Source organism: Nanorana parkeri, unplaced genomic scaffold, assembly GCF_000935625.1.
Source record: "Nanorana parkeri isolate BGI_ZX_2015 unplaced genomic scaffold, ASM93562v1 scaffold1975, whole genome shotgun sequence".
NCBI lineage: Eukaryota > Metazoa > Chordata > Amphibia > Anura > Dicroglossidae > Nanorana > Nanorana parkeri.
Window position 1 is genome coordinate 92,761 of NW_017308243.1, and position 24,522 is coordinate 117,282.

Consider the following 24,522-nt stretch of genomic DNA (forward strand, 5'->3'; position numbering starts at 1 on the left):
AGAAAAGAAAAGAAAAAAAAAAAAAAGAGCTTGAAACTGCTACAAGAGGCGCATTTTTTTTTTCTGCATTTGGCAGCTTTCTAACTGTTCAAAAACGCCTAGGTGTGAACCAGGCCTTAGGCTACTCATCCATGAACATACACAGAGAGGCAGCCTTTGTTTAGTTTGCAAATATATTAAGATGTTAATAGGAGAAATAAGATTAAGATTTGAGCCTATGGAAGATTATTCAAACTTCCAACTAGGGCAGAGTCGTAGCTAGCTCTTCTTGCGCCTGAGGCAAGAACAGAAAATGCCCCCCCCAATGAAAACCTTTTTAGTCTTTACACGTTTAATAACTTGTGTGTGTGATATCCTTTTAAAATAGAAAAAGAAATTAGGAGGACACAGAGTCCTCCATCTCTTTTTCTGCAGCCTATGTTCTAAATGAATGGAAAGCACTCAGTAAATATTTTCTCAATGAATGGGAAGCCTCTGTACTATAACCAGTTTCTGAATGGGGAGAAGCCTTTGTACGTAGTGCTTCTCCCCATTGAGAAACTCATGAATGAACAGGAAGCGATGTAAAGCACTTCCTGATCATTTAAAACTGGGAACACATAGTTGTACTGATCACTCCAATGTTTGTGCTGCACACAGGAGGATCAGTAAATAGCAGATATTTGTCCATCCTCCACTCTCCATCCGGAGCTGCATGTGCAAGGGGGCGGCACAGCCTACAGCTTGTTCTCTGATCCCTGCTGCTCTCCCCCGCCTGTATGGGTAGAGGCAGCGGGCATCAGAGGAGAAATGAAGCGCTGAAGCCGGTGGGGGGGCGGTGCAGGGAGCGCTGTCACTTCAGGATGGACAAGCGGAGAGGAAAGAGACGCTGGTGGTCAGATCCTAGCCGAGCGGCGCTCCCTCTCCTCACTGCCCCCCCTACCAGCGCTTCATTTCTCCTTGGATCCCTACAGCCTCTGCCCATACAGGTGGAGAGAGCAGCAAGGAGAAGCTGCAGGCTGTGTCACCCCTCTTCTCCCTGCTGCGCCAAGCCCTGGCTGTGCCCACTCGCGCCTGCGTCCGAGGCGAGTGCCTCACTCATCTCCCCCTTGCTATGGCCCTTAAACTCCTAGTAGTATATAAAAGGCGTTCATAAATAATGAAATTCCGTATGAATATTCTTTCTAGCTTTTTGCAACAGATATTGTTTTTATGTTGTGGTATATGCAGAGTAAACTTTTTTTTATATTTCAACGCCCAAATGAATGATGCTATGTTCTTATAAGTGTGTCTGTAGTATCTAAATCTTTACAATAGTATTCTTATATACTGCAATAAATAATTGCTTACTGCACCCCTACATCCCCCCTGAACCATTTTGTTCTTCCTTTAGCTTTCCAAAGTTACCCCCATCTTCAGGGCTTGAAAAATGTTAGGGTGTCTCACCAGTCAAAAATGTCAACAGTCAGCATGACCGGACTATAGCCTTGCAATTTATGTTAAATAATTTTGGGGGCAGATAGAGCTTTCTTTTGGTGGTATGTAATCATTTTATTTAAAAATGTTATTTTTTATTATATAATGAAAAAAGTACTGTAAATTTAGAAAAAAAAAAAAAACATTTTTCCCTACTTTATGTTAAAGGAGAACTATGGGGGTCAGTGTTTTTCCCCCATAGTTCTCCTTAGGGTAACGGGAGGACACAAACTAGCGTCCTCCCGTTACCCTAAGCTCAGTATACCGCGAACTTCAAAATTGCGCGCCCGCAAAAAACGACCACATCGGAAATTGGCCATAGGCGACGCTTCAACCGCATAAGTTTAGTGTCATCAGTGATTAATGGCCCTAAAATTATTGCTCACACTCCGATGTTCGCGTCGATATGTAACATGTGCGGCACAATAGATGCAATTGTCGATTTTGCACGTAGGCGCACCCGATGCACGTTTGTATGTGAGGGGCGGGGGCCTAGGGACCCCCAGAGAAGCTGATGAAGCAGAGATCTGCTTCCCCAGCTTCTGTAGCTGGGAATGACAGCTGAATGCAAAAGTATAATATACATCACTTCCTGCATTCGGGGACCGGAGAGGAGCTCAGAGGGGGATCGTGTGCTGATCTCCCTTTGATCTCCTGTCACAGAGCAGCCGTGCCGGTCCCGCAGCTAATACAAGCGATCGGGCGTCTCTAGAGACACCCGAGCGCTTGAATGTAAAGCTCTCGGCAGGCCGTTTAATTACAAAAGGCCGGCCGGGAATCTACTCTTCCTGGCTCGGGTAGTCCGCTTGTCACAGGACAAGAAGACGAGTGCATTTTTCAAGCCCTTCCCATCTTTTTTTCTTTGACACTCCACTGCCTATACTTATTTGTTTACGTTGCTTATTCTCTTACCATCTTCCCCAACTGATTAAGTTCAATAAATTTGGACACTAGAAAGATTAGTCCTTACAATTCAACAACGATTCCTGGTTTCGGATCTCTCTGCTCCCAATCTTAGTGATTTCTCCCCCAAATTCATATTTCTTTCTTGTTCCAATGTTTTCTCCTCCTCTCTTCCACTGCCTCTCTATCACAGATTATTGGCCGCAAAGAGAAAAAAAAGAATCAGCAGGGATTCCTCAATCAACACGCTTGTAGAGTTGGAGGAATCTGCTCTATTTTTTCTGTCCAGCCCGCAGGTTGAACTGAGAAAAAATAAAGCAGTGTTAGGCCAGCTTTAAATAGTCCTTATAAAAAGGATAAAATGGCAATTAAAAAAACCCAAATATTAGCTACTTGTGTAATGTGTTGACACACCTGACAAGGCATAGGCATCAGTGTTTCCTTAACCACTTCTGGATCGCCGTATATACACATCAACCAAGTAGTTATACCAAGATCAGGTCTGCTGCTTCAGCCATGATCTTATGGTTTTCTCTGCAGGCAATGAGACTGTACAGGCTCCCAGAACACTGGTAACAGCCTGCAAATAGATGTGGTGCCGCCCCCACACCAGGAGCAAAAGCAAAAGAGTTTCAGGATGAAAATCGGAAAGCAGACCAAGGAACCTCTGCACCCCAATCCACTCTGTGAGGAATGAAGGGAGCACTGTGCTCTTAGTGCTTCCTGCTTCAAAGCCAGCTAACATGATGATTACACAGGCGACCAAGCAAAATCCTGTGAATGATAGTTTGTATTGAAGGGCAGGGGCAACATCAGGAGCCTAATAGACCAGTGATGTCTCCATAAAGAGAACCTGTCACCTCCAAGCACTATCACATAAGGGCTTGTTAGCCCCGATGCAATAGCAATAAAGTTAAGTAAAAAAAAAAAAAGTAATAAAAAGTAAAAAATTATAAAATACAAATTAAAACCAGGTGGATATATGTCATGTTGTATACTTTGGATGTTACTTTTGTTGATGCGTCTTGGACCAAAACCAAAAATTCAGATTTTAGTATGTGTGCAAAAATTTTAAACAAAAATTGTTCCAGTACTAAAAGGTGGTTAAAAGGCAGATGCTGGACTTTGGGAAATTTTTTAAAGCGATTTCACATACCCTGAAGATAGGAATGTCCTGCCGTCCCAAGTGTGTCTCTTCATGACCAGTCTTCCCAGGCTGAAAGTGAAGTAGCAACCAAGCAACAGCATAAACAGAGATGTTTGCCAGTACAGTGAAAGCATATCTGTGGAAAAGAGAACGCGATTGTTAGCAATCTTCAAATGTGTACTACCCCTAAAATGAGCCTTAAACTTGATCTCCTTAAAACACAACCCCTACAGTAAAACGTTATCACACAAAACCCCTCTGCCTCCTTAAAAGAGCCAGGTCACATTGACAATTTTGTATAAGCAAATAATCACTGCTTCAAATTGTCAATGCCACCAATTAACATAAATTTGTAGCTAGCGACATACTCTCTACCGTCATGACCATCACCAAGTGATTTTTGGCTGCCAAAGGTTAAACCAGTACTACATCATTAGGTTGGCATGCTCTAACACAAGATTGAACTTTTGTTGAATTTGTAGCCAAGCAATAGAGGTGAATGGTGAGCTTGTTGCCGACATAAAACGCTGCTTAAAAATTAATCAATGAACAACATGTTGCTGTAAGATTAACAAGTCCGTAGCAATTCTATATAAAATACCTAGGGGAAAAAAATAGCATCACTGCAAATAAATTGCCAATGTAACATGGCCTTGACCCTAAACAAAAGCCTAAGCCCTAGTATCACAAATATGCAATTCCTGCTATAACAAGTGCATCTGAGCCCAGAGCAGGCAGTATTTCACTAAATTCACACATGAAGATCCTGGCACAATACGAGACTGTTCTTGCAAAGGCTACTTAGAAAGTTCATGATTTCAGATCCTTGTCCTACAATATTAAGCCCTCATTCACACAGGAATCGTCCCGCACGTACAGCTTCGTGCAGGGCAATATCGAGCAGCTCCCGGGAAGGACAGGTGCTGCGTGTGATTAGTACACCCCCTGCGCTCACCCGCCATGCGGGTGCGAGTACTCGTACGCTGACAGGATGGATCCTGTCTGCGTCTGAGCCAGTAAACACGCACCCGTACGGACCTGCACTTGAGGTGAGCGTAGGGGGGCGCACGGCGGCTTAGTCCCATAGAGAAGGACGGGGGCTGCGTACTAATCACATGCAGCACCTGTCCTTCCCGGAAGCTTCTCGGTACGGCCATGCAAGCAGCACGGAGCTGTACGTGGGGGTCGATTCCTGTGTGAATGAGGGCTAAAAGTCAAAAGCAAGAAGATGACTATACCCATTACTCCTTGCATCAAATTATCATTTTTAACTGAAAAGAGGAACTAGTAAGTGAATCTTTGTCAGAGTGGTGTTTTGTCTAAAAATGGCTTAAAAGCAAAAACTAAATTTTTGCAAAAGCCATACAAACAGATTAAAACTGTGTGTGTGATGTCTGCTGACTATACTTTACAGGAAAATATATCACTTTGGTTTACCAATAACTTAAGCCCACAGCAATTTTTTTAGAAATCCTGGTATCCAAGGAAGAGGAAAAAAAGACCACTGCACAAATCGTTGTTTCAGCATATCAACATACTATTGGGTAGCAAAAAAACTAGATCAAAAAGAAAATGTACATTTTTTTAATTATGTATGATTTAATATAAAGTACCTTATGATAGTCAGCTGAATATATCTGCTGCAAATCTATTTACACTTGTTGTATTGTGTGGCAATACCACGGTATAATATGGCACCCAGGACTCTCAGCAAGAGGGACTATGCAGTTGCAGGAAAGAGCTGGCTTTATAATACTTTCCGGGTTTTCTGGATTATAGTTGGAATCCTGGAGCCAGGAGATTTCTAAGTGAACTGGGAGGGAAGAAATCTCCATTCCTGGGTCCGGGCTTTAGTGGTGACCAGCACCGAATGATGGTGCACCTGTGCACAGCCCTTATGAAAAGGATACTGGTTCAGGTTCACGGTTCCAGCTGGAAGACAAGGGTGGTGTCTGTCCAGGAGGACTCCAACCTGGAACCAGCCTGTGTGGCACATCAGCTGGATACAGCCCCTGTGGGAGAGGTTTTTTGTGATAACCTGAAGTCGGTGAGACTTGGAAAAATATTATTTTGCCGTACTTTATGTTTGAAGACCCCTGCGAGGGAAACACCTGTGTGGACTTGTGTGCATTAATAAAAGCGGACACAGAAGCCCTTAAAAAGACGTAGTAAGCAAGCGGACTCTGTCCTTAATGTGCTACCATTGGAAGCTAAATCTCACACACTGTAGACCATTATGTACCACTTTAGATCTATTCTTTTAGGCCAGGTTCACACCATTTTCTGGACTAGATCTGGAACGTGGTGCATTGCGTTTTGCAGAATTTTTACAATGATTTTGCCGGGTTTCCGAGCTGCTTTATTTTTCTTTTAGCTTAAAATTGGCTTTCAGGTGCGGTCCAGTGCATTTGCATGCGTTTTTGATCTGTTTCCATGCGTTCCAGACCAGACAAAATGAGACCTGCGTTATTTTTCTGGTATAGTCGGGAACTCACTACGCTGGTGCGAACAGAGGCCAAAAATAGCAAAATAAAATGATGCATTTTGGGTCCCGAAACAAATCTGGTGTGGTCTGGAGATGATCTGAATGGGTTGTGAACCTGGCCTTAAGGTGCCATCTCCTCTGTCTTTTCTTAAATATCAAGATGGGTTTTCAATGTATCTAAATTCATAAAATACTACTTTTTGCCTTCTCTGTCTTTTAGTTTTACCAAAAAGGTTCTGTCCTCACACCCCCTTTCTTTTCCTTATCTGCACCCATGATCTTCACTAACCGATTAGCTTATTTGACTCCATATCGCTTCGATGTGGATCATAGTCAGATCTTCTTGCCTCTGATCTTGCGTCCTAACAGTCTAGTTTTCCAGACCATCTTGCGGTCTCTACTTTTAAATCATCTCCCTACTGGAATTAAATGCTAATAGCAACAGCCCAATAACCCTAGCTTCCCAGAGCTCACTGCCACATTCATTTACTAACCACCTACTGTAATCTCGGTCTTAAACTATCTCACATTAGTTCCTTTCCCACTAATGAAATGACTAAAATGCATGCTCGCATCATATGCAGCCTCTACTAATATAATGCTCTTTACTAGGATCTAAAACAAAACACCACACACAACAGACTGGTACCACTCTAGTCCCCTTTACCTCTCCTGCCCAAATTAATCCACCTCTCTGCTCGATTCTTCAGTGCTGCTCCTCTTAATCCCTGCACCAGCTTCAAGTTCAGATGAAATTCAACTTAACCCTTTCTAGGGTTGCAGCTAACGATTATTTACATAATCGATTAATCGGCCGATTATTAAGTTCGATTAATCGGTTAATCGGATAAAAAAAAGGGGAAAAAAAGGCTCCAGTGATGGACTACTAGTTTGCATTGAGATTGTAGTCCATCAACGTGTGCCCGGCTTGTGTGGTGGGCGTGGCATACGCGGCGTGGTCGTGGCGTCCCCGGCGCGCGTAGCGTAACTCGTACCTGTTCCACCATAGCACCCCCACACAACTATTCCACCATTGCACACCAATACACCTGTTCCTCGCTGCACCTTCATACACCTGTTCCACCGTTTCACACCCATACAACTGTTCCACACAGCACCCCCACACATCTATTTCACTACTGCACCCATACACTTGTTTCACACCGCACCCTTGTACACCTGTTCCACCACAGCACCCCCAAACACCTATTCCACCACATCACACTCATACACCTGTTCCACACTGCACCTCCATACCCCTTTTCCACCACCACACCCCCGCACACCTGTTCCACCACTGCATCCCTGCACCCCTATTCCACCACTGCACCCCCATACACCTGGTCCACACTGCACCCCCCTACACCTGGTCCACCACTGCACCTCCATCCACCTATTCCACCACTGCCTCTCCACACTGCACACGTGTTCCACCACAGCACCCCCACACACCTGGTCCACCACAGCACCCCCATACACCTATTCCACCACCGCACACCTGTTCCACCACTGCATCCCTGCACACCTGGTTCACACTGCACCCCTATACACCTATTTCACCACTGCCTCTCCACACAGCTGTTCCACACTGACACCTGTTCCACCACAGCACCCCCACACACCTATTCCACCACTATATCCCAGCACACCTGTTCCACACTGCAGCTCCGTACACCTATTCCACCACTGACTTGCTTTCAGAAGGTGGGCCCTTGATTGTCGGCGGGCCAGCGACGAGTGAGGGAGATCGCGTCAAGGAGTAGAGCAGCGGTGTGCGCGGCTTCAGCGTCCTATGCGGTGGGCGTGGCTTACGTGGCCTGTGCCGTGGGCACGGCGGCCGCAGGGGGAGCAGCGTGTGACGTGTGGCTCAGGCCACATGTGGAGCCCCGGATAAATTCAATCGATAGCCGACGAATCGACGATTGAAAACGTTGCCAACGTTTTCAATCGTCGATGTTAATCGACTAAATCGATTAACTGTTGCAGCTCTAACCCTTTCCCTGCCACCGCCGTAAGGCATACGGCGGAACAAAACTGTTCCTGAAACGCCAGCTCAGTATGCCTTACGGCGGTGGCATTTACAGTTCTGCTATAAGCTCGTGGTTGCTTTAGCGACCATGAACTAATAGCAGAACTGTTCCCTGGATGGTCCCCTTTAAATTAAAAGCTGTCATCACAAGCCGCTGAAATGCAGAAAAGGAAATTGAGGACTCGTGTCCTTAATTTCTTTTTCTATTTCAAAAGGGAAACGTCAGGGGTCCGTCTAGACCCCTAATATTTCCCCGGAGCTCCCCCAACAGTAAAGAAAAAAAAAAAGATTAAAAAATGAAACATAAAATGTGTAAAAATAAAAAAGCACAACCCTCCCCTCCCCCCGCCACACACATACACAACATACACGTGCACCATATTGTGGTTACGCCATGCACATGCGCTGCAGTGCGTTGTTAAAATGCATCGCAGTTCATGAATTGTAATTTTTTTTCTTTTAAAAAAAAAACAAAAAAACATTAATTTAACTGTGGCAGCGCATGGCAAAGCTTTGTGACGCATTGGCGTGCGTTGTGATAACTTGTGTTAAATGTACGCCTGTATCATTTATCACAACACAAACACCAACACAAAGCAAATACGATTTTTAACATAAGTCGCTTAAACAGTTTTGCGTTCCTTCATTTTTTTACCCTTTCGCAGAAAGGCGCAATTTAAAATTTGCAAATATTTGTTATTTATAAAATCAATACAGTTTTATCTTTTAAATTTAGTCATAAAATAAAAAAAATTTGTGCGCGGATACTGATTTTATCATTTGAATTGTGGATTTTTATCGGTTTAATATGAATTTGAGAAACATTTGCGCAATTATCGCAGGGCCTACAAATTTAGCAGCACCATCTTTTCATTCTACCGGGCCTGTGCTTTCAAAAAATAAATGGTTTGGGGTTTTTTTTTTACAAACGCTAGCAACACAGCAATTGAAAATCAAATCAATGGGAAAATTGCAAAAAATGGTGTGGCCAGCTGAGCTGCAAAATGTTCTGGAGGGCTTGGCAGCGAAAGGGTTAAACGTCTTAATTCAAGCTTAACTCCGACCTATACACTCAAAAATCAAATTCTACCAATACATCCCTCTATGTATGATGATTAATAATAACAGACACATCATGTGTAAAGTGCTGTGATTTTGAAAAAACTTGCAAAGCATTCATATCCTGCTTTGAAAGTGCATATTAGTTTAGTATGCCAACGCAATGCACACTGGGATTGCCTTGTCATCAGCAGAGCATTGCTTGGAAATAATCCGTAATCCTACGAGATCTCAAGCAGACATTATCCTCCCCTGAGATTATGTGCACGGTCACATGTCCTAGTCACATGTCCCAGAAATCCAGGAAGTAAAAGGAGAGCTAGTAATCTGCCCTTAGTAAACATGGCCACTGCCAGAAGACTGGGGAAGAAAAGAGAAATAAGGTATGCAAAGAATACAAAGTCTGCAATTATCTTTAAGTATGGGTTTGTTGTTATTTAAAAGATATTTCTACGTTCGGATTCGGAGAGGCGGAATGGGAGAAGAGGAGGAAGAGAGAAGGATAGGGAGGATTAAGAGATCTAGAAGGGGAGAGAAAGTAGCATAGGTAAGATGGGGGTGGGGGGAAAGAAAAGAAGATTCAGGTTCAGAGGGGTGTCAACCGTAAAAGGTTGCATGAGTGGATGGTTTAAAAGGAGCATCTTCATTTACGCTGTTATTAGGTCAGTGTCAAGGTGGGGTGGGAGACATTTCCGGGTCCAGGGGTCCCAAACTCTTTCGAATTTTTGCATTGTATCGTGGAGTTTAGCTGTCAGTTTCTTGTAAACAAATACCGTGTGTAAGCGAGCTTTTGTCTCGGAGAAACGTAGAGAGGGGGGTCATCCAGGCCTTCGCGATTGTTTGTTTTGCAATGGTGAGAACATGTGTCATTAAAGGTGAACTGCGCGTTGTTCTTAGTGTCGGGCCTCAAGCTTAAAGCAACGCTAAACTCAAATCAAAATATAAAAATAACTTCTACTATATAATCAATGACTGTGTACCTTATTTTGTTTTTTTTCAGCTCGAAATGCTCTAAAACAAGTTTTATTTTTCCCCAGCCACAACTTACTGCCAGAGAGTGGCTACTTTTCTTTTCCATGGTCGCCAAGTGTGCTGAAAAGTAGCCACCCTCTATGCTCGTTCATGTAAAGGACTACAATCAGACATGAGAACTATGAAGCTCTCTCACGTCTCCTCTTTAGAATCCTCCCAGTCTCTGCCCACAAATCCTCCCCTTAGGTGCTGCACTAACGCTCTAATTATACTTTTTGAAGACATTTAGCACGTCAGCTGTCTCCGTTTCTGATGGATAAAGCTCCTACATTTTACAACTGAAATAAATAATTTTTATCTCTACACTGACCATTTGTAAGTGGAAAGTGTTCATCAGCAAGGGGGGCACTACACTCACCAAAAGTGTATATATATGTATATATATACATATATATATATATATACACATACATATATATATACACATACACATACATACATATATATACACACACACCACAACATGGGGGGGGGGTTAGTATGCGATACAGTGCGTTTCAGCAGCTAACCGTGCTAGAATGCACTGTAAGTGGCGTGAACAAGCCCTTAGAGTTTAATATGGTCACAGCAATTGCTTTAGTGCAGCGGTCGCCAACCGGTGGTCCGTGGACCACTGGTGGTCTACGAGAAAATTTTGGTGGCCCCTCTGATGCTGTGCAGGCTGGGCCGTCATTGAAGCGTCACGGAGGCTCCGGGGCTGCCTCTCACTGACTCAAGCAGCGGCTGTCACAAGGAATGCGCGGCTCTCAGTACAGTGCAGGCTCTGCAGGAGGTGGGGCATCTCAACAGGTTTCCTTCCCCCCTGCTGGGCGCTGCTCTATGTCCCCGCGGGGAGAAGAGAAAGTGACAGCCGGCCAAGCGCTGCGTGAGGAGAGCGCTGTGATCGGCCGGTGTGGCACAGTGCGGCAGAGCGGTGTGGGGGCGGAGACAGCGCTGTCACAGGAGGATGGGCTCGCACCGCTCACTCAGCCTCCTTTCACAGTGTGTATCAGAGAGGAGAGCAGTCTACAAACACTCAGCGATCAGTGATTGCTGAGTGTTTGTAGATAATTGAGGATATGGTATGTGGACTATATCCTCAATTATGAATGAATGGGAGTGATCTATATCCCCTACTGTTCATTCATAATTGTGGTTAAAGTAAACATACTCAGAGGATTCCTGTTCATTTATAACAGGAGATACAGAAAAAAAGAGATTGAGGACTCAATGTGTTCTCAATATCTTTTTCTATTTTAAAAAGGGGAATGGGGTCTGTTTAGACCCCTAATATTTCCCCTAAGCCTCTAAAAGTAAAGTAAAAAAATATTTAATAAAAAAGGAATAAAAAATTAAATATTTGAAAAAAATGTGAAATAAAAAAAAAAAAACATTTTCAGTATCGGTTATTTTTTCTGTCCTCACCATGGGACCGTGATTTTTTGTTCTGCTTTGAGGTTTTTTTCCCCCTATTTTTGTATCTGGAACCCTTACCTGCCATTCGGCGGCCTTCCGGTCAGGGTCAGTCTCCCCTGTTCCGTTGACTCTGCCTCCATGGTTTTAAAAAAGCCTATCCCAGATTATCCAGCCTGATGGTTTGGAGCCCCCCTCGGCGTTCGCCTCTCATGCTCATCCTCAGCCTTCATTTTACTATGTCCCTGCTAGGGCCTCGCGCCCTGCATTAGTTTCCTTATATAGATCATGATCGGAGCAGATCGGCCCCAGAGGCTCCGCCCTTACAGGTTCCTGGACGTCACCTCTCTCCTTTGGCTAGGTGAGTAGTTGCTCTGCGCTGGCGTCCAGAAATAATTTTTAAACGTGGACTTCTTGTCGGTATCCACTGCTTCTTCCTGCGGACGACGAACGAATTCTACAAGCTTCCTGCGGTCCTCTACTGTCAGATCTGCTCCAGTGAGTACTCGTTTCTTGCCTTTCAACTATGTTTTTTTCCCCCTCTCTATTGTTCTGCTGTTGTTCAGCGCTTATGGTGTTTAAGCTGTATACTGTTCCTACTTGTACAATTAGGGATGGCTGACCAGGCTGCCATAAGAGACGCTCTCTCTCTCCTCATAGGTAAGGGTATGGGAAGTGTAACTTTTTTTTATTTTTAAAAGAGACAGTGGGGTGTGTTGCTCATAACAATTGTTGCGATTACATCTCTCCTCACAAAAAGCACAGACGGTGAAGACCCTCATCGCCCAGGCGTTACAGATCAAGTGGAAGAAGTGGTTCACAGGACGATCACCACGAGTCGGTTTCTCACCACTCCAGCCGCCACTCTCCTGCAGAGAGGAAAACCTGTTGGGTATGTGGCAGGCGGGCACTTCCGGACAAATTGGTCTGTCATTCCTGCCTCACTCATGTCACCCGGGAGGCGCCAACTCCGCCAACAAACACTCTGTCTCTGCTGATGTAGTCGGTAAAAGATTGTCAGCAAGAGAGTGGCCAGGACAGTCACCTGGATGGTCCTTCTACATCCCAGCATCCTACCGACCCCACGGGTGAAGACTCACAGTCTGATGTCTCAGACGCAGGGTAACCCCCCTGTCCATCAGGGTTCGACTTTGCCCTGGTGGAGCCGCAGTTAAGGAGGCGATTGACTGAAGAGGACCCCATTGTGGAACCAGCAAAAAAGTCAGACGCTACTTTCTTCATTTGAAGAAATCCACTGCCACCTTTCCCTACATGGATGAGATAAAAAGGAACTTATCACGGAGGAATGGAAACGAGCTAACACAGCTCCTAATGTGAATAAATCACATGGCGAAGCTGTATCTGCTCAGGGAGGATGATGAACCAAAACTCAACTATCCTCCGCTGGTGGATGCATCTGTTATGCGCCTCGCAAGACACATTACATTGCCCATGGAGGATGCGGTCTCCTTTAAAAGAACCCCTTGATCGTAAGGCGGATCTGGACATGAAAAAGGCTTTTATGGCCTCAGGAAATGCGTGTTGCCCGGCTATCGCATTGACTTCCATTTCACGCGCCATTACCTCATGGACTGGCAAAATCGAGCAGGCGCTCAATTCTGATGCGAGTAGAGAGAACATAAATTCTTGCTTTGCAGGAGATAAAACTCGCTGGCGACTTCATTGGCGAAGCGGCAATTGACATCATCCGTTGTACAGCCAGATGCTGAGGCCATGGGTGGCGGATTCGGCGTCAAAAACCAGTTGGTGGGGGCGGAGCTTGCTAATGGCGGCGGCTGGACGTACTCGTCCTTAGCTCCGCAACACCAGACCGGGCATCGGCACTAAAGTGCCTCATCGTCGCTCATGATGGGCTCCAAGAGGGGCAAAAAAAATCACAGGGCTGCAAGCCGGACCGTGTGCGGACCCCGAGAGCCGCAATCTCCAGCTTCTTTGCGGCCCCAGCATCTACGCGATCTGCCGGCCGCACGGTGGCCCCACGTGGAGTCTCCCCAGATGGCCCTGACTCACCCTTCTCCCAGCCAGCCGACATGTCTCCCGTCCTGGCGGACCCAGAGGCTTCCTCTGATGAGGATTCTGTCCAGGATGGCTCCACAGATGTCAGGCGTCTGCTGGATCACCTCCCCTCCAAATGGGATATGGAGACCCTGTTTGCTCGGTTTGAGCATATGCACAGGACGGACGTGGCTGGCCTGCATGATGCTATCAAGGGGGTCCACAAACGTCTTGATAGAGTGGATCTGCATTTGGATACCCATCGCATGGCCATCAATGCACTACAAGCTACAGCTTTAAACCAACATAAGCTGCTACAGTCTGTGTGGACACACATGGATGACGCTGAAGATAGGAATCGGAGGAACATTAGAATTTGCGGCCTGCCGGAAGCGACGGGGACGTTGGACCTGGAACCCACTATCAGAGGTATCTTTAACTCACTACTCGATAGAGGAGCGATGGACCCTATCGACCTTGACAGGGTGCACAGAGTCCCGGGATACCGCAATCCTGCGTCGCAACAGCCCAGGGATGTCCTATGTCGCGTCCACTTCTATAAACTGAAGGAGGAAATTATGTCCAAGGCCCGGGGATCCATTGACTTAGACGGAGCAGCCATTACCTTCTTCCCGCACCATGGCTCGCCGCAGGGCTCTGCGCCACCTTACAGCGTCCCTGCGGGACCGTCACGTCCCTTACAGATGGGGATACCCCTTCCACCTATCGGAGCGTCACAATGGTCGCCTGGTGATTCTACGCTCCCCGGCAGATCTGGCGGGATTCACAGCAGCACTAGGAATCCCTAGACGCCCACACTGCTATTAATGTGAAACATTATGGATGCGGTACTTATGGTGAACATGGACTAGCTACTGGGATCCATTGCCATTCCCTACCCCCACTTTCTCACCCCCACCCCTCCCACTGTCTTTCCAGACCCTCGTCCGCACCTCCCTCCTCTCCTTCTCGTCTCCCCCCCTCCATTGATTGCCAAGAGATCCTCCAGGTTGAGCTGCAACATGCCTCACTTGGCCTGTACTGTTATGTTGCATATGGAATATTGTTTATTGAATGCCCGTTCTCTTGCCCTGTTGTATTTGGCACTTTAGTTTGAATGGTCATCATACGGTTTTGTTTATTCTGATGCCTGGTTCTGAAATTGGAGTGACCCCGTTGCCCTTGGTTTCTCCACACCCCCTATAGGATGGCCGACTGGGTTGCGCCCGCCGGAAGACTTTGGTCTTCCCCTTAGGTTTGTCTATGTGTTTTATGTTTTCTCCTTTCCTCCCCAGTTTGTGGATCTTTTTCCTTCACTTCTTCTGTCTCTTGTCTTTTTGTCTGCCGTCTCCCCCCCTTCCCCTGCCTGGTGCTTCCCCGGATCGCAATTTGTGGTTGACTGTAGAGTGGCTCACTGCCCAATGTTGCCAATGACCTTTGTCTCCCTAAATGTTCAGGGACTGAACGAACCATGCAAACGCTCACAACTGGCCTACTCTATGCATAAGAGGCGTGCACAGGTCCTCTTCCTACAGGAGACTCACTTCAAAGACCCAGTGGCCCGCAGCTGTCCTCCCGCTATTACCCTCTAGTATATACTAGTAACAACTCAATTTCTAAATCCAAGAGTGTAGCCATCTGCTTTCCCTCCACGGTGCCTTTCCAACTCCTGCAGGTTGACTGAGACCCAAATGGAAGGTATCTCTTTCTGAAAGGGACCCTTTTCCATAAGACCTACACGTTCGTCAATGTATATCTGCCCAACCAATCTCCGTTGCCTGCTTTCCTCTCTGTTCGCCACCGGTTGGAGACGTTTGCGGAAGGGTTTATAATACTTGGTGGAGACCTCATTTCTCCTTGGACCCCCGCTTGGACACCTCCTCTGGGAAATCCTCTGTGTCTCTTCCACAACTAAATCGCCTCAAGACCCTCCTGCACCGTCTGCAACTAGTGGACATATGGCGAATCCTAAACCCTGCGGAGCGGGATTACACATTCTATTCCTTCCCCCATCGCTCACGTAGCCGCATAGACTACTTCCTGGTATCTCACCTCCTCTCCTGGGATCCACGGGCTATGATCGACTCCCAGGTGTGGTCGGATCATTACCCCGTCTCCCTGTCCCTCTCTCTTCCCGATCAGCCTCCCCACTCCTTTACGTGGCGATTTAACGAAACGCTCCTACGTGACTCGACCACAGTAGATGCCATTAGGTCCACGGTCTCTAATTTCCTAGCCACTCACGCTACGGACGATACCGCTCCCCCAGTCAAATGGGAAGCCTTTAAATGCCTCCTCAGAGGTGTTCTCATTTCCCACGCCACTAGACTGAAAAAGGCACGCTCGGCTTTATTGGGCGACATCCACGGGCTGGAATTACAACATAAGACCTCCCGTGACGCCTCCATATTATTGGCCCTGGAGCAGAAACGCTCGCACCTTCGATCCCTGCTGGATCTCAGCTTTCTTAAATAAAGGGAATCTTTGCGCAGATCACTGTATGAACACGGGGACAAATGTGGACGGCATCTGGCGCGCTCCGTACAAACGAAAGAGGCCCAGGTGGTTCACCGTACTGATCAAATTGCGCACACTTTTCAGACTTACTATGCCGATCTATATAACCTGCCTGTGCAGGGACCATCCCCACCATCCCCGGGCCACCCAGACAATGCGGCCTCCTATATTAGGGCCACCCCTCTCCCGACCCTCCCGCCGGAGGCCGTTGTCCTCCTTAAAGAACCCTTCTCTGTAGGAGGAGGTATCTGCCGCCATTAAGGGGCTTCCTACGGGGAAGAGTCCGGGACCGGATGGCTTTACGGGAGCTTTCTATAAGCATTTTCAGGAGCTACTGACCCCCTTACTCCATACCACCTTTAACTCTGTGTCGGCCGACTGCCCCTTCACCAAGCAGTCACAGGAGGCGCATATAACTATAATTCCTAAAGCAGATAAGGACCCTACTCTTTGCTCCAATTATCGTCCGATCTCCCTCATCAATGTGGATCTCAAACTGTATGCGAAAATCCTTGCAACTCGTCTCAGTCAATACATTCCATCCTTGATCCACTTGGATCAGGTAGGATTCGTCCCATTCCGCGAGGCCAGGGACAATACTATCAAGTCAATGACACTTATGCGATATGCCAAAGCCTCAGGCCTTCCATTGTGTCTCCTCTCGGTGGACGCAGAGAAGGCGTTCGACCGCCTCAATTGGAACTTTTTGGCCCTTACTCTCATGCAGATCGGACTGCCCAAATTGTTTGTGGACAAAATTATGGCCCTCTACAATTGCCCTACGGCTCGGGTGCGTGTTAATGGCTCCCTGTCTTCTCCCTTCCTCATTCGGAATGGTACTAGACAGGGATGCCCACTGTCCCCGTTCTTGTATATCCTGGCGATGGAACATCTTGCGGAAGCCATACGGCAGAACCACTCTATACAAGGGATACAAATCCGAGATCACCATCACAAACTAGGGCTGTACGCAGATGATGTTCTGCTTTACTTATCCAACCCTCGCAATCGGGCTGCCTTCTCTATTGGGGGAATTTCGTAGATTCGGACTTGTCAGTAACTTTAAGGTGAACTTGCATAAAACTGAGGCCCTTAATGTTTCCCTCCCCTCGTCTGAAGTTACCCATCTCCGGGACACTTTTCACTTCAAAAATGGCAAGATACGGCCATTAAATACCTAGGTGTATTCCTAACCCCGAACCAAGCAGACCTCTATCGCCTGAATTTTGCCCCACTTCTCCAGTCTACTATCACACGCCTGCAAACGTGGACCTCCTTGCGTCACTCTTGGCTGGGTAGAATTGCCCTCTTATAAATGGATATTTTACCCCGCTTTTTGTACCTATTCCAAACTCTCCCCCTTGTCCTGCCAGCTACTTTCTTCCGGCAAATACGCTCTGCGTTGCTCTGCTTCATCTGGGCTGGTAAGCACCCACGTCTGGCATATCACATCATGACCCGACCCAAGGAATCAGGGGGCCTGGCCCTTCCCGACCTGAAGACATACTACCGCGCGGCGCTCCTTGCCCAGATTCTTGACCGGAAACACCACAGAGCACACAAACTCTGGGTTTCCCTGGAGTGACTCGTCTCACCGGTGCTCCCTTTCTCAGTACCATGATTGCCCCGTCTCATCGCCCTCATTCATCGACTCTCCCTTTCGCTCTTCCTCCGCTTCTAAAAGCATGGGATCTACTTCTCAAGACACCGGTCCTGTCCTCCTATGTGGGCCCCATGACTCCCATTATGGGCAATCCGGCGTGTCCGCCAGGCTGCATCTCATCTAGTTTCCTTTCTTTGTCAGCCACAGAGCCCTCACCCTTGACCGAGGCCCTCGCAGGAGCAACCCTGAAGCCTCTGGTCACCCTACTTGCGGACCGTCCCCACACGCCCGGAGCCTGGCGATCATATTTCCAACTTCATGCGTACTATACCGCGCTGGGGGACCAGGCCGCCCTACATCGCCCTCTTTCCTGGTTTGAGTCCCTATGTTGCCTGGATGACCCGCCTACACATGTTATCTCTCTCCTCTACTGTCAGCTGCTCCCGATGCGCTTTCAGGGACGTTTACCGTTCATAACCAGTCGGGAGAAGGACTTAGGGGTTACCCTTACGGATGAGGAGATTCGAACTGCCTGCGTTACTACACATAAGCTTACGGTAGCCTGCTCGGCTCAAGAAAAAGGCTATAACATTTTAACCCGGTGGTATTGCAGCCCAACTCTCCTACATAGAATATTTCCTGACAGGCCCTCGCTATGCTGGCGATGCCTGGCCTCGAAGGGGACCCTCCTACATATTTGGTGGGAATGTTCGCTCCTGCTGCCATTTTGGAACAAGGTCTTCCATGTTTATAACCAGGTCATGGGGACGAACCTAGCAGCCTCACCTAAGATTGCTCTCCTCTCTGTTCTACCTGGCTCCATAGCCTCCGTTAAGAAGGATCTACTCCGCTTCTTCTTGGCTGCGGCCCGGAACGTGATACCACGCCATTGGAATACGGTGGTCGCCCCGACCTTGCAGGAGTGGATTGCCAAAGTGGGTTTGATCATGCGCTTTGAAGAGCTGATGGCCTCTTTACATGAGCGTCAATCTCAATGCGCAACCTTGTGGACCCCTTGGATTTTATATATGGATTCAGCAGCATTTAGAGCCCTGCAAGATGACCAGTGGCCCCCTGATGGACTATTGACTAGTGCATTGCATTTATGTCTCAGTACGCCACCCCCGGAGATGTGCCATTGGGTCCGCCTCCTCCTCTCCCCCCCCCCTGCCCTCCCCACTAGACGTCTTTCCCTAAATGTTTCCCGCCCCGACTTGCCTCTCTATCTGGCAAGCACCCCCCCATCAATATGTTTTGTCCCCTTCGTCATGCGATTTTTATGTGCTTCGTTCCTTGTCCTCTTTCCTTAATGTTGTCTGGTTGGATGGGAGACAATGCGATCATGCCACCCAGTCTGATAAAGGTCTCCTGACTGAGACATACATAGCTGTTATTGAAATATGACACCTAACATACAATACTTGATTCAATCTGTGTATCCCCGTGTTCTAGGAGCTGAATGTATCTATATACATGCATATGCCTATATCTCACGATGGAGTGTATTTACGTGACTCTGTATTACATTGATCTCCATGTTTACATGTCTTTCATGTTAATTGTATTAAAACCCTTAATAAACACTTATTTAAAAAACAAAACAAAAAAAACAGTTGGTGTCGCATTTTGTTTCATGCTTCAAAACTCTTCGGGCCAAAACTTGACGCAGCAATATCCAAAGTTACCGGAGGTAAATCTGGTCTGCTGCCCCAAGACAGGAATAAGAAGCGTGCCAGATTTAACCCTAATAGGAGAACCTTCACGGATCCCTCCAGGGATGCTCGCTCCTACCGACCGGACAGGGAATGTAGACGAGGGTGGAGAAGTACCCAATCTTCCCTTCTCAGAGTCTCCAAGGCTGCAGCACCGTCTGGATCTCAACCGCCGAAAAAGAAGGACTTTTTCGATCGGTCCGGTGGGGGCACGTCTTCAGTCTTTCACTGCGGAATGGCGGGAGGTTGTTCAGGACCCCTGGGTGATATCAACAGTCTTCCAAGGTCACAAGTGGTCTTTCAAAGAAAAGCCGCCTGGGAACAGGTTCATCCCTACATACCTACCTTCCTCCGGACCCAATGCCCGTATTTTTGCAGAATACATTCTTTCCTTAATAGAAAAAAGGTGCTATCACAGAAGTTCCTCCAAGGGAGCGCTACTCAGGATTCTACTCCCCCATGTTCCTGGTCAAGAAGAAGACCGGCGATTTACGGCCCGTTCTGGATTTAAAAGACCTCAATAGGTGCATACGGGTGTCCTCCTTCCGAATAGAATCTCTTCAATCGATTCTGCCATGCATTCGTTTACAGGATTGGATGACCTCGGTGGATCTCTCGGATGCCTACTTCCACATGCCAGTCCACTCCAGGTTCCAGCTGTACCTACGCTTCGCTATCATGGGAATGCACTTCCAATTCATGTGCCTTCCTTTCGGCATTTCCACCGCACCACGCACGTTCACCAAGCTCCTGCCGCCAATCGTCGCTCATGCTAGACTGAAAGGGATTCGGGTTTTCCATTATTTAGACGACATCCTGCTTCTGTCCCAGTCTTCCGCAGTTATCTTCAAACACCAGCAGCTGCTTCTCGCTCTGCTCCAGCGCCTAGGCTGGCTAATCAACTTTGAGAAGTCTGTTGAGCCCCTCCCAACGGCTGGTGTTCCCGGGAGCTCTCCTGCACACAAATCGAACTCCATCTCTCTTCCACAGGAAAAGGTCGCCATCACCTGACAAAGGGTTCTTCAGGCGATATCGTCACCGTGGATGTCTGCACGCAAGTGCCTGAGCCTTATCGGCACTCTCTCCTCTACCATTCTGATGATCCGATGGGCCCACTGGAGATTGAGGATCTTTCAATTCTTCTTCCTGAAGCAGTGGAACAAAGTGAATCTCCGCCAGAAGATTATCATCACGGCAGACATGAGGCAGTCCCTCTGGTGGTGGACTCACCAGCAGAACCTCCTGAGGTTTCATCTCATCATGGGCCTCCATGGTTGGGGTGCACACTGTCTGGGCCTAGCAGCACAAGGCCGGTGGTCCTTTCCCTCTCGGGGGTCTCCCCTCGAGCAGCCTTCAAAGGCCTCCTAACCTTTTCCTCCCTGGTTCGCCATCGTTTGGTGCAGTTGCAGATCGACAACAGGATAGCAGTTGCTTACATTCAGACGAGTGAGGCACAGTCGTGCCATGCTGCGGGAACCCGAGCCGATTTTGAACTGGGCACAGGCTTACCAATGGCATCTCTCGGCTCTCTACCTTCTGGGGAAGCAGAACGTGCTCGCAGACCTTCTGAGCAGATAGACGGTGGATCCGCACGAGTGGGAGCTGAAATCAGGAGGTCTTCACCATGATAACGGATCATTAGGGCTTACCACAGGTAGACCTATTTGCATCTCCCAGCAACAGAACCTCCTCATCATCCCTCGGGGATGTAAGAAGGGTAGCGCTGCATCTGTATGTACCATCGCAGCCTGGCTGGTAAAGCTCATCAAGAAAGCATATTCCATTCGGAATCTTCATCCACCTGAGGAGATAAGGGCACATTCCACAAGGGGTATGGCAGCTTACGCCAAGGTTTCCGCGGAAACTATCTGCAGAGCCGCTTCCTGGTCTTCCAGGAATACGTTCATCAATCATTATAGGGTGAACCCGGCACTCCTTACCACTGTGGCCTTTGGGAAAGGCATTATTGCCTCACGTGTATCTTAACCCAATGGTGTGCTGCCAGCGATGCACCAGGAAAGGAAAATTACGGAAGGTAAGTATACAATTTTCCGTTATATATATTTTTTTTTATTTTTTTTATTCAGATTAGTGGTTCGCGGGATTTAAAATGATGAATTTAGTGGTCCATGAGGCCCGAAAGGTTGGCGACCGCAGCTTTAGTGCACACCCTTGCTCTTATCACATTACGAAGATGCCCTAACTGCTATTTGAACACTGTTCTTCATAGGTTGTTACTAGGGATGCACGCACAGATACCTCATAATCGGCCGCCCGATGCTTATCCCGATACCAGAACTTCTGGTATCAGAAAGCTGGGTGGCATATCATTACACATTGCCCGGCTTCCTGATTGGCCAGGCAGCCGGATCCATGCTCCTTCGTCCCCTGGTGACGAGGGAGCATGGAGCTGCCTTCCCTGTTATTTAGGAAACCGGGTGGTGTGTAAGGCTTTCCTAATGAGACTTCTGGTATCGGTATTGGTGAGTACCAGAAAAAAAAAAAAAATCAAAAAAAAACCGGTACTCGCTAGGGATGTCCTGACACTGATACTAGTATCCGTATCGGTGCCGATACAGGGTGTTTTCACAAGTACTTGTACTCGTGAAAATGCCCCAATACTGGCCCTTTAAATCGCATCTGCTGTCTTAGATCCTACGCTTGTGGGGGCCTGAGGCAGCCTTCCGGGGACATGGCAGTAGATGTCTGACACTGACTGCCAGGTCATACATGCCCTCCTTCTCCGTCCTTGCGCAGGCACAGCTCGAGGCAGCCCCACATCTTGAATACAGCTTCGGAGCAGGCACTTGCTCTGTTCGGCTAAATACGTGCCCACTCGTGCAGCACCTGTCAGGGCCGTGGAGAGACGCAATATGTAGCCCTACCGACATCTGTATGCAGCGCTGCAGGGACCCAATAGGCAGACCTGGCGGGATCCGGACTCCAGATGTCACCTGGCTGCGTCCAGTTTTTGAACGCAGCCTGGTGAGATCTGGATTCAGCTCAGGTGAGAAACTGCCCTAAAATCATTAGACTGTATTGGTTAGAAAAAATGTCACATGCGAACGAAATACCGGTATTTATGTTTGAGTAATTTATGGCTTTTATTTTTTGTGTAAAGATTTGTCAGGAGAGCCACAAGTTTGACAGGAACGGAGTGGAACCCACTGGCAGAAAACGGCTGAAAACGTCCAAAGGCAAAAAGGTACAAAAAAGGGATAATCCAAAGAGAAGTCAAGTACAATCCGAGTCGAGGCAGGCAGCGAGGGTTCAGGGGCGAAAAGACAGTCCAGAATCGGCAACAAGAGGTCCAGATAAAGGGTCAGGAAGCAAACCAGGATACACAGATGGGGAGCTAGGTAATCACACCATAGGGTGGAATAACTCAGCAACAAGCCAGAGCTCTGGCCAGGTTTTTATAGCCAGGGAGTGTAAGACAACCCCCTGGTCACCGAGGCAACCAGGAGGCCTCCCTCCACGAGAGCCAATGGCAGGAGAGAGTGGTGGAAGATGTGTGCTGGAACCTCCTCCAGCAAGGCCCACACCTGACAGCCCTAATGGCGCAGTCGCGCTACGTGCGCGTTTCCGGAACTGCGTGTGCAGTCCGAGTACTGCGCATGCGCAACCGTTGCGAGGATTGCGCATGCGCACCTGCAACCTGGGCGCCAGGAATTCGGGCAGACTGGAGGGGAACCCGTGCCCGTTGAACCCGAGGAGTGGTACTACCCCCTGCATCCTGACAGAGCCCCCCACCAAGGAGCGGCCTCCGGACGCGACCCTGGGAAGGCCTCTCGGGGTGAGCCCGATGGAACGCCCGCACTTTGGCGTCCGCATGGACTCCTCCCGAAGGCTCCCAGGAACTCTCCTCGGGACCGTACCCCTTCCAGTGGACGAGATACTTGAGGACCCCACGCCGGCGGCGAGAATCCACAATCTCCTGGACCTCGTATTCATCATCGTTATCCACCTGGACGGGAAGAGGCGGAGCAGGTACCCGGTCCGGGAATGGGTTGGCACGGTGCGGCTTCAGCAGAGATACATGAAAAACTGTGTGTATGCCCAGGGACGCGGGCAGCCGGAGCCTTCCGGCAACCTCAATGACCATGCCCTCGATCGTCTTGTAGATATGAAGTCTAACAGCGGAGGTAATGTTCGAGGGTCTGGTTGGTCCTCTCGGTCTGCCCGTTAGTTTGTGGATGGTAGGCGGAGGATAGGCTGCGGGTGATGCGGAGGCATCGACAGAAATGGGTCCAGAAACGGAAGGTGAACTGTGAGCCCCAGTCTGAGACAATGGTATCTGGGAGCCTGTGTAGCCAGAACACATGCTGCAGAAAAAGGCTGGAGGTTAGTTGAGCTGTAGGAAGGCCCGGGGTAGGTATAAAGTAGGGATGTCCCGATACCGATGCTAGCATCGGAATCGGGCCCGATACAGGGCATTTTGACAGCAGTGGTGGACAACAGTGAGTAAGACGGGACCTGGGCTTAGTTTTTTTGTGTGATCTACTGCTGCAGTGCATTCTATATGTACTGTACATATACAGTACATATTGAATGCACTGCAGCAATAGATTTACACTGCCAACATGAATGGGTTAAATGATCCGTAGTACAACTACATGTTACGTACTATTATGTAACTATTACTGCAGTGTAGGGGACATGTGTGCTGTATATGTACTATGGATTATGATTTAACCTATTCATGTTAGCAGGGCAGAATTGAGAGCGCCTCCCACAAGCTGAGCACCAAGACGCGATGCAGCGATCCGAGACTACAAGAGACACCTCGTGAGGAACAGGGATCGGAGTGAAACTGAGTGAGGGAAGCTGGGAGAGGGCTAGCTGTAAATCTATTGCTATAGTGTACTGTACTGCTATAGTGTATTACAATGTCTCTCCATGGTGACGATGGCACTGGTAGGGGCTGCAGCAGAGCGCACACACTGAGCAGGACTCCACGAAGGAATGCACGTCCGCCGTCACGGAGGACCACCAGAATCTACACAGGACGCACTCCAAGGTGTTGCGTTGGCCCCTATGGCCGGCTGTGGGGTGATCGTGGTGGTGCTGTAAGATAGAAATCCGCTGAGGGGCAGGAACGTAGACGCGCTGCTGATAGCGCAGCCCCTGTTTCAGCTTCACTTGAAGCAGGCGTGCTGGCCCTTTTAATCT

At 48.1% G+C, this 24,522-nt stretch overlaps 1 protein-coding gene across 1 annotated transcript in view; it reads right to left on the reverse strand.

The window, feature by feature from the left end:
• Positions 1 to 24,522, reverse strand: part of MFSD12 (major facilitator superfamily domain containing 12) — a 184,889-nt gene that overhangs the window by 83,985 nt on the left and 76,382 nt on the right. Inside the window, exon 3 of the mRNA XM_018572247.1 lies at positions 3,515 to 3,641. Within this exon, the coding sequence (XP_018427749.1) occupies positions 3,515 to 3,641 (127 nt within the window). The remainder of the gene's footprint in view (positions 1 to 3,514; positions 3,642 to 24,522) is intronic.